Source organism: Drosophila santomea, chromosome 3R (assembly GCF_016746245.2).
Source record: "Drosophila santomea strain STO CAGO 1482 chromosome 3R, Prin_Dsan_1.1, whole genome shotgun sequence".
NCBI classification, from domain to species: Eukaryota; Metazoa; Arthropoda; class Insecta; order Diptera; family Drosophilidae; genus Drosophila; species Drosophila santomea.
Window position 1 is genome coordinate 21520613 of NC_053019.2, and position 9086 is coordinate 21529698.

The following is a 9086-nucleotide window of genomic DNA, read 5'->3' on the forward strand; positions in this document are numbered from 1 at the left end:
GAATAAAATTCATGACGTGAGCCCATTTCTATGGGGTCGCAGCACAATCTCTGCGGTTTTCCACGGTGAAAAGCGTTGCGATTGCTACTAATGGCCGGAGATTTTCATGGAAAGTTGGTGCGGTTGCTGCCGTTGCTGCTTTTTCTTGCTTATGAAAATTTCACGCCAGTCGAAAAGAATTATTAATTGCGCAGCGGCAACGGGAACAACAACAACAACATTTAGCCACCACCGCAGAGGAAAACAACAACAACAACAACCGCACACAAATTTCAAAAGTGGGAATTATGCATCGCTGCGCAGAAGCAGAACTCTAAAAACGCACATAGGGAAAATCCGGGGGTAAATGTAGCTGTATCTGTATCTGTAAAAGTATCTGTATCTGTGTGCCTGTAAGCGCGTGTAAAATATGGTAAACATGGAAATACGTAATAACTGAAAAAAAACAAGAAAACCAGACCAACAGCCACGAAAAAGAGTGTAACAAAAAAGGGAAATATAAAATCAGGTACAAATTTTCACCAAAAAACAAAAAAAAAATAGAGTTTACATCGCTCTGTCGACGTCGACAGTGCATTGTCATTATTGGTTGCCAACGGCGTCGAAAAGGGGGATCCCCTTCTAAGAACTGATGCTTTTGAGCTGACAATCCAAGTTCCATAAAGAAGTTTGGTTTAGTTTATTTTCCTATTATTTGCAAGGGATGTTAGGCACATCTGTTATATATATTCATTGCATTTAAAAAGTTGTAGAAGTAGATTTCATTGAAGGCACGTTCTGAACCCCCCAATGTTTTAGTAACCCGACGCCTCTGGCTCTTGGCTGTTGTAAAAGCTGGCTTGGGCCTGACTTTGACGATTTCGTGGTCACACAGTGTGAAGAATGGCTAGGAAATATTGTATGCACCGTTGTTTGGTGGGCTGTTACAGATTTACAGATTACTGCGCCAGATAACAAATGAAAGTGCCCTGGCATTTGCTTTTTTTTTCTGTATTTTTCAGTTGCTCCGCTCGTTGGGCAGGAAAGAAACGCAGAAGGAGGCGATCGTTACAACAAAAGAGAAAAACGTTGATTCAACCTTTTAGCTGTGAAGAATAACAGCAATTTGGGTGGGTTTTGGTTTACATATGCTTTATGGGGAACGATCGCCGATAAGAATCTGGCTGAACTGGGCTTGAAGGGAACTGGAAGAAAGTCGTTTCTGGGATTTCTAAGCATCCTTCTAGTTCCAGAAATTAACTTCTTTAAAGTGGTTTTAAGTGCATTTCAAACAATCTGTATACATTTTTATTAAAAGTCTTTAGTAGGTCTTTTTGCTCTTGAAGCTTTGCGTGCAATGTCAGTAAAAAATTGTTGTGAAAAGCTTATACTTTTACACATTTCAATATTTCGAAACTATTACATATTTTCTTCGCAATGAAGATTTTTTGCCATCAAGGGAGGAAGTCCAATATTTTGCCATAGGTGAGTACAGTGAAGATCCTTTCTTAAGACTACATCTTTTAATTACTAATTAATAGGAATTAAATTTGTCTTGAAAACAATCAAGGAATAGTCATTGAAAACATTCACTTGATCCATTATCTTGCATTTAATAAGATTCAATTTTAAAATATCTAACTTAACCTCAACTTACGTGATTCCATTCCGGCAGAATATTCTCCAAGTGGTGACAACCCTAGACGACAGAACTTTTCAACACTGGTTGCGTTGACATTGTAAATAAATCGTTTTGAGATAAAGCTGAATCTGACCTAAAATGGCCAACAAATTCCGGAATCTGAACAGCAAACTGTTCCAGTTGGCCAGGAGCAGCATCCAGCGGACATCGGTGCGTCCGCGGATGAGTTTTCCGGGACGTGAAAGCGGCTTTACCGGAAATCGCAAGGTGTTGGGCGCCTTGGGAGCCCTAACCGGAACAGCGGGGCTACTGATCTACGCCCTGGAAAGCAGCGTGGATGCCTCCTCGGACTGCGTGCATCCGGCCCATCAGCACTGGAACCACAAAGGGCTTTTGTCCGCCTTGGACAAGGAGAGCGTGCGCCGAGGATACACCGTTTACAAGGAGGTCTGCTCCTCCTGCCACTCCTTGCAGTACATGGCCTATCGCAACCTGGTGGGCGTGTGCATGACGGAGGCGGAGGCCAAGGCCGAGGCGGAGGCCATTACCGTGCGGGATGGCCCCAATGATGAGGGCGAGTACTACGAGCGTCCGGGCAAGCTGTCCGATCATTTCCCCTCTCCGTATGCCAACGAGGAGGCGGCCCGTTCCGCCAACAATGGCTCCTATCCGCCGGATCTCAGCTACATTGTGTCGGCTCGCAAGGGCGGCGAGGACTACGTGTTCTCCCTGCTTACCGGTTACTGTGAGCCGCCGGCTGGATTTGCCCTACGCGACGGACTGTACTTCAATCCGTACTTCTCGGGCGGAGCCATTGCCATGGGCAAGGTAATCGACAATGAGGTTGTCTCCTATGAAGATCCAAATGTGCCCGCATCGGCCGCTCAAATCGCCAAGGATATATGCGTCTTCCTTAAGTGGACTTCTGAACCGGAGTCCGATGAACGTCGCCTGCTGCTCATCAAGGTTACGCTGATTTCGGCCTTTCTCATCGGCATTTCCTACTACATCAAGCGTTTCAAGTGGTCAACGCTCAAGTCTCGCAAGATCTTCTTTATACCCGAACTGGAGGCCCAGGCCAAAAGGGAGGCGGAGGAGGCCGCCAAAGCGGCGAAGAAGGCCAAGCAGCAGGAGTGCAACAAGTGCGAGAACCAGAACGAGAAGCAGGACTAAGTTTGGTGAACTCTTTCAATAAATGTTTTCGAATTTAAATAATTGGCGCGCTTTTTCATTTATCGATAGGCTTTCCAGGGCTTTAGCGTCCGTGTTGGAAAGCACCAACAAGCGCTCTGTTATTGATTCTTGCCGGTCTGTTAAAGCAGCTGTTATGTTAAAATAGTAAACAACAAAGTTTGCAAAAAAATACAGTTTAAACTTTAAATTTAAACTTAAACCCATTTATTTAGTTCCTTTTCTTAACAATGGCCACGTATCCATCTGCCAAATTCATGGAGTGCCTGCAGTATGCGTCTTTTAAGCACCGCCAGCAGCGGCGCAAGGTAAGCTTATTAAAACAACAAATTATATATTTAAAACATGATAATTATCTTTTTTTTTATATTTCAAGGACCCTCAGGAAACTCCTTATGTGAATCATGTGATCAATGTGAGCACTATCCTGTCCGTGGAAGCCTGCATCACAGACGAGGCAGTCCTAATGGCTGCACTTCTTCATGATGTCGTGGAGGATACGGACGCTTCTTTCGAGGATGTGGAGAAACTCTTTGGAGCGGACGTTTGTGGACTAGTGAGGGAGGTGACGGACGACAAGTCCTTGGAGAAGCAGGAGAGAAAACGCCTGCAAATTGAAAATGCAGCCAAGAGCAGCTGTAGAGCAAAGCTCATTAAGCTGGCCGACAAACTGGATAACCTAAGGGATCTGCAAGTCAACACACCGACAGGATGGACACAGGTACTTGGACCCAACTTGCTTTCTTAAACTGTGTCCTTAATGTTACATCCTTTCTTTCCAGGAACGTCGTGAACAGTACTTCATTTGGGCCAAGAAGGTGGTGGACAATCTGCGAGGAACCAACGCCAACCTGGAACTCAAGCTGGACGAAATCTTCCGCCAACGTGGCCTTTTGTAGACTCAAACATCAACCAATTACATATGAGCCCGCTTAATTTTTATTGTTCTTGTAAAAGGCCAGCATCAGATTGGCCAACTGTTGGGTCTCCGCCAGCGTTACAGCATTGTAGAGGGAGGCCCGAATGCCGCCCACCGAGCGATGGCCCTTCAACTGGATCATGCCCTCCGCCTCAGCTTTGGTCAGGAACTCCTTCTCGAGGGCATCATCTCCACTGGCACTGCCAATGCGGAAGGGCACATTCATCCTCGAACGCACATTGACATCCACTGGGCAGTAATAGAAACCATTCGACTGGTTGATTGTGTCGTAAATGAGCTTGGACTTTGCCGCCGCCAGCTTGGCCATTCCAGCGACTCCTCCGTTGCGCTTGATCCACTTGAAAACCAGGCCCATCACATAGATGCTGCAGAAAGAAAGTTTAACAAAGAATTCTCCAGCTATGTATTAATCTGAGCTCACCCAAAGGTTGGCGGAGTATTCAGCAGGGAGTTGTTCTTGTCCATTTGCTCAAAGTTCAGGATGGAGGGCGTGATCTTCAAGTGCTTGCCGATCAAATCTTCCCTGACAATGATCACTGTGGTGCCCGCTGGTCCGATATTCTTCTGGGCTCCAGCATAGATCACGCCAAACTTGGAGACATCGAAGGGACGCGACAGAAAGTTGGAGGACATGTCGGCCACCAGTGGCACACCGGCCGGAACCTCGGGCACAAAGTCAAACTCCACGCCCTCGACGGTCTCATTGTCGCAGTAGTAGACATACGAGGCATTGGGGTCCAGCTTCCAAGTCTCCTGCCTCGGAACAGTTGTATATTTGGCCAGCTTTGGCAGCACCGCATTCACAGTGCCGTACTGCGCCGCCTCCTTGGCCGCCTTGGCCGACCAGGAGCCGGTGATTACATAATCAGCTGAGCCGGTTTTGCCAATCAAGTTCAGAGCCACTGCAGCAAACTGTCCGGTGCCGCCGCCCTGCATCAGCAGGATCTTGTAGTTGCTGGGCACGTTCAGGAGCTCACGAAGATCGTTGATGGCCGCATCGTGGATCTTGGCATAGTTGCTGGAGCGATGGGACATCTCCATGACCGAGATGCCGCTGCCATTGCAGTTGACAAGGTTTTCCTGCACCTCTTTCAGTACCTATACAATTAGAGATTATCATGTAATCAAGTTCAATGTTACAGATATATGTATGTCACGTGTGTAGCGGAGTGGTTCCACCCATTTCACCGACCTCTTCGGGCAACTTGGCTGGACCGGCGGCGAAGTTGATAACCATGCTGATACTATATAGTGCGTCTGCGATCTGCGATCTGTGAACCTCTCTGGGAAGCCGCTAAATATTGACTAAAGTGTTGAGCAGCCCGCAATTCGCAATCGCTGATAAACGAGACGAAGGCGGCGCAAAGAACAGCAACAAGTCACCGGGCAATAAACAAAACGCGTGCGGAAAAACAGACTCAAACTCGCCTGACTGGACAACGAACTCAGCTGCTCCAGGGACGGATTCTCCCCTGGGAGTGTATACCATTGTACACCCCCAGCTATGGACTGCGCTCCTGGGGAGTCCACGAAGCCAGACAAAGGCAGGCGGTACGGCGAATTCGATCAAAACAAGTCGGCTAATTGCATGGCGACGATACTCGCAGACGTATGTATGTATGTCTGTATGTATATGCAACGCACGAAAACAAAGTGCTCCCCAGTGCCCCCCACTTCGTCGTGAGTGCCCCCATCCCGCGTGGGTTGCCATGCACTTTCCGTTGGAATGACAATAACAAGCGCGCGACTGAGTTCGCAGGCGAGTAAACAAGCTCCAAGCGAAATGGTTTAGTGCATTGTACAGTAAAGCCTCGACATTCACAGATTTTAATAGAATATTTTGCATTTTATAGAATATTTTGTATTATCTGCCTTTGCAGAGTATAGTTTATAACCAATAGTAAGCATTATATGCATATGTAAGTTATTTTTGTGTGTTTTAAGTTAAAAACGGCTGGCCAAAACGGCTTAAGTAACCTAAACTACACACTGGCAACCATACAAATTGGTAGTAAATTGAAAGAAAACCAAACCGTCTGCCGATTAGGAATTCTGCGAAATCGTTAGTACGCCGATTCCTAGTGGCCAATTGGCATTGTAAAAGGGCAATCAGAAGTGCTTTAGACCTATGCTACGAATACTTATCTTGGCCTACGTCTTGGCCAAATTCGTTGGCCGTCTAATTACTTTATAGCGCAACCAGCCTGAAAGGTGCTTAGAGTTTCCAATTTGCCCGGGCGCCCAAAAACGAATTTCCTCTGAGAAGCTGGCCAACGTGTCTGGAAACCCAAACGTGCTCGGCTCGTGCGTTCCATTTGGTCGGCTAGTGGGCGGATGTGGGTGGATGTGGGTGTGGCCGGGTGACCGGGTGGTAAGGTGCTGCTCCTGGTGGGCGGTGGGAACTGGTTCGCCTCGCTCTCTCGTATGGCTGGTGGGCTGGTCATTCATAAACGCTGAGCCAAAAAGCCAATAATTTTGCCCTGTAATGTTGATTGCACAGCTCAATGGGGCGTCTTTGGCTCCGAGACGACGGAATGGTATATGGTGAATGGTATTCGAACAAAAAATCCTCAAACAACAATTTCGTTTTGACTAATTAGGGTTTTTAAGATTTATTGCCCGGCGTTTTGCCGGTGGTGCAGCTGCCTTAAAAGTAAGTACATAATTTCAGTTATTGCCGCTCCGCCTGCACCTTGTTCACAATGTCGCTCCAAAAGGTTCCGTACTCCTGTAGCACAGTGCCCCTGCAGCGAAAAGTGAAAATGTAAATGTAAATTCTTGTGGCAACTCATGCTTTTTTCTAATTTGTACGTAAGAGACGCCTCTGCTATGCGGCTATAAATGGTTAGTAGATGATGATTGGACAATTTCCGCGGATTATTTTCGAGGTGCGACGACACTGGACTGCAGTACTTTCAAGTTCAATTAAAGCTCTTTAGTCTACAGATTTATGGTATAATACTAAGCTAAAATTATCTATCTAATGTTAATCATTTGTCTCAATTCACTTGTATCTTATTCCCTAAGTGTACCATGATTATTGATTTTAGATCTTGAGCTTTGTGCAGAATGTGTCCATAAACTTTGCTTGTCTGTTTGTGATTAATTCCCATATTTGCATATTATGTTTTGCTAGAATGATAAATGAGTCAAGTGTCCGGAAAATACGTTTTGTGTGCTGGTTAATTCACAGATGGCACTTGCTTATGTTGGCCAGTGTTATCTGGCGACAAAGTTGACAAAGTTGCATAAAAAGCATTGACAGCTTTTCTTTGGCTTTTTTGAGGTTGTCACTGCGCGGCGTCTTTGCCGTTTGATGCCTTTTTTGTGGACCATTGATGAGGCGGAGAGGGGGACTCTTTCCAAATAAATCAATTACATAATGCCTTTTGTGCGATTATCCGGCAAGTTTTTGTCCGCCTGACAATTATGCGCGCATTACATTATGTGGGTCAACGTGGCGTATGATTAATGAATCCTCTCATGACGTTGCCACGGCTTATACTACTTCTACCATCGCCTCCGATGATAATGATGATTATTATGAGGGCGAAGACACGTACTGCGTTGTTGTACTACGTAGCCAGTTTTGACAAAGTGCTTCATTGAAAGTGTCCGAAAAAATGGGTGCTAAGCACTCATTTATTAAATTAACTTGCTTGTGAAACTGCTGCGTGAATTTAAGTAGGTTTGCTCGGACTTTAAGAGCAACACTTAACAATTTAGTTAGTTGGTAACTCTTATTGGAGATAAATATAGATCCTAGATTGAGTTATATTTGTAAGCATGCCACTCCTCGCACCACTTAGCAATTTAGTTAGTTAATGAATCTTATTGAAGATAAATATAGATTCTAGATTGAGTTATATTTGTAAGCATGCCACTCTTCCCACAATTTGCAACTTACGTGAAGTAGACATGTCCCCGCTTATTTTGGGGCGCCTTCCAGATGAGCTTGGCGCCCAACTTGTCCCGGTTGTCCGAGTGCGTGATGGCCGAGCACTCCGGAATGGTCTTGGTGTTCTCGCTCTGCACCCACTCCCCAATCCACTCGTTCGAGTTGGCATCGCGCGCCTGCAGGAAGAATCCCCGGAAGACGGTGCTCTGATCCGAGTGCGGATAGATGACCACCGATATCTGCTGGCCGGGATGGTAGGTCTGGGCATCGGCCACCACCTCGTAGGGATTCGAGTGGGCCGGTTGACTTCTAGCCTTGCCGTGATTCGGCTGATTGGCCCGCTGCTTTACGCACGTGTCCGCCGGAGCTCCGTCCGGAAAGGCGACGGCGGCGCCAATCAGCAGGATCAGCTCCAGCGACATCCAGTTGAAACGATCCTTCATGGCTGTGGAATTCGATTTTCCTGATCGTGGGAAAATGCGCGCGCGCTCTCGGCTAATCTGGCGGTAAAACTCGGCTCGCCGCCGTCATCGCCGGCCGCTTATAAACCCAGGCGGCAATGCCACCAGCGCCGCTGCCGCCGAAAACATGGGCGGGCGGTCCCAGTCGGTGGATAGCCACAGTCGGGGATGCTGAAATAGGCATGGGTATCTGGGATAAGTTGCAAAAATATCTGGCGAACAGGTTGGAAAGGCAGTTAATCAACTTCAACTTGGCTAAGATAAAATTCTATCAAAAAGCACTACACAAATATTCTAAGATTTAAATTATATACTTGCACACTCTAAGAACTATTTTCTGTTGATCAAATGTTATGATAGATTATAATTAATAGCCTTTCGTTTTTATAGTTCGCCAAACGAGTTAAAATAAATCATTATTGTTTTATTTGCTTATAAAGTTTTGAAAAAACTAACACGTAGTGAAGTGGCAAAGATAAATCATTGACAGATGCCAGCTGGCAGCCCAATCGATTAATTTGGACTAATTTATGTGCCGCAGTGGTGCTATTAAGCTGACCGCAAGCGTACAGGGGCGCTCAGCTGGCGACGAACAGCCAACCAGTTTTTAATGATCAAAAAGCAAATGGCCAAAACACACAGAGTTCCTTTCCTGCACCAAGTGATCCAAACTGGGTCACACATTAGTCCCTCCCCGTGGTCGCCGATTTCGATGGCGATTCGAATTCGGATTTGTTTGCTTGGGTTTTTGGCCTGGTCTGGGCGCGAAACTCTGGCTCTAAGTGCTCCATTGCGAAATTCTATGCTTCTAATCGCTGAAAATGTTTTGGAAAATGTTGGAAAATCTTGTCCGCACTGCAAAAATGTTCCGCAGTTTGTTTACTTTGCGCCTGTTCGCTGCATTTTTCAGCATTGGCGCATTTTAATGTTTTAATTGACAGGCAGCCGCCGTTGGCGTTGATTTCGCTGAATTGA

General features: G+C 46.2%; 4 protein-coding genes across 4 annotated transcripts; 2 read left to right on the forward strand and 2 right to left on the reverse strand.

The window, feature by feature from the left end:
• The first annotated feature begins 1324 nt into the window (after positions 1–1324).
• Positions 1325–2878, forward strand: LOC120452722 (cytochrome c1, heme protein, mitochondrial). The gene is made up of 3 exons (XM_039637086.1): positions 1325–1464; positions 1655–2799; positions 2864–2878. The coding sequence occupies exon 2, from the start codon at positions 1760–1762 to the stop codon at positions 2792–2794; it is 1035 nt and encodes a 344-aa protein (XP_039493020.1). The 5' UTR covers positions 1325–1464; positions 1655–1759; the 3' UTR covers positions 2795–2799; positions 2864–2878.
• Positions 2879–2937: 59 nt separating this feature from the next.
• On the forward strand, positions 2938–3748 carry LOC120452723 (guanosine-3',5'-bis(diphosphate) 3'-pyrophosphohydrolase MESH1). Its single transcript, XM_039637088.1, has 3 exons — positions 2938–3120; positions 3189–3533; positions 3595–3748. Exons 1-3 carry the CDS (start codon positions 3043–3045, stop codon positions 3709–3711), a joined length of 540 nt encoding a protein of 179 aa, XP_039493022.1. The 5' UTR covers positions 2938–3042; the 3' UTR covers positions 3712–3748.
• Positions 3729–5114, reverse strand: LOC120452721 (probable phosphoserine aminotransferase). The gene is made up of 3 exons (XM_039637085.2): positions 4945–5114; positions 4174–4850; positions 3729–4117 (listed from the first exon to the last, which is right to left on the reverse strand). Exons 1-3 carry the CDS (start codon positions 4987–4989, stop codon positions 3745–3747), a joined length of 1095 nt encoding a protein of 364 aa, XP_039493019.1. The 5' UTR covers positions 4990–5114; the 3' UTR covers positions 3729–3744.
• Positions 5115–6357: 1243 nt separating this feature from the next.
• Positions 6358–8148, reverse strand: LOC120452558 (putative defense protein 3). Its single transcript, XM_039636836.1, has 2 exons — positions 7660–8148; positions 6358–6496 (listed from the first exon to the last, which is right to left on the reverse strand). Exons 1-2 carry the CDS (start codon positions 8091–8093, stop codon positions 6424–6426), a joined length of 507 nt encoding a protein of 168 aa, XP_039492770.1. The 5' UTR covers positions 8094–8148; the 3' UTR covers positions 6358–6423.
• Positions 8149–9086: the final 938 nt, after the last annotated feature.

Excerpts from the sequence above, each read along its gene's own strand:
- LOC120452722 (XM_039637086.1), top strand. The coding sequence starts at position 1,760 with ATGGCCAACAAATTCCGGAATCTGAACAGCAAACTGTTCCAGTTGGCC.
- LOC120452721 (XM_039637085.2), bottom strand. The coding sequence starts at position 4,989 with ATGGTTATCAACTTCGCCGCCGGTCCAGCCAAGTTGCCCGAAGAG. Across the intron at positions 4,851-4,944 it reads CAGCCAAGTTGCCCGAAGAG|GTACTGAAAGAGGTGCAGGA; the intron begins GTCGGTGAAATG and ends CTAATTGTATAG. Across the intron at positions 4,118-4,173 it reads AATACTCCGCCAACCTTTGG|CATCTATGTGATGGGCCTGG; the intron begins GTGAGCTCAGAT and ends TTCTTTCTGCAG.
- LOC120452723 (XM_039637088.1), top strand. The coding sequence starts at position 3,043 with ATGGCCACGTATCCATCTGCCAAATTCATGGAGTGCCTGCAGTATGCG. Across the intron at positions 3,121-3,188 it reads ACCGCCAGCAGCGGCGCAAG|GACCCTCAGGAAACTCCTTA; the intron begins GTAAGCTTATTA and ends TTATATTTCAAG. Across the intron at positions 3,534-3,594 it reads CACCGACAGGATGGACACAG|GAACGTCGTGAACAGTACTT; the intron begins GTACTTGGACCC and ends CTTTCTTTCCAG.
- LOC120452558 (XM_039636836.1), bottom strand. The coding sequence starts at position 8,093 with ATGAAGGATCGTTTCAACTGGATGTCGCTGGAGCTGATCCTGCTGATT. Across the intron at positions 6,497-7,659 it reads CGGGGACATGTCTACTTCAC|GGGCACTGTGCTACAGGAGT; the intron begins GTAAGTTGCAAA and ends TTTTCGCTGCAG.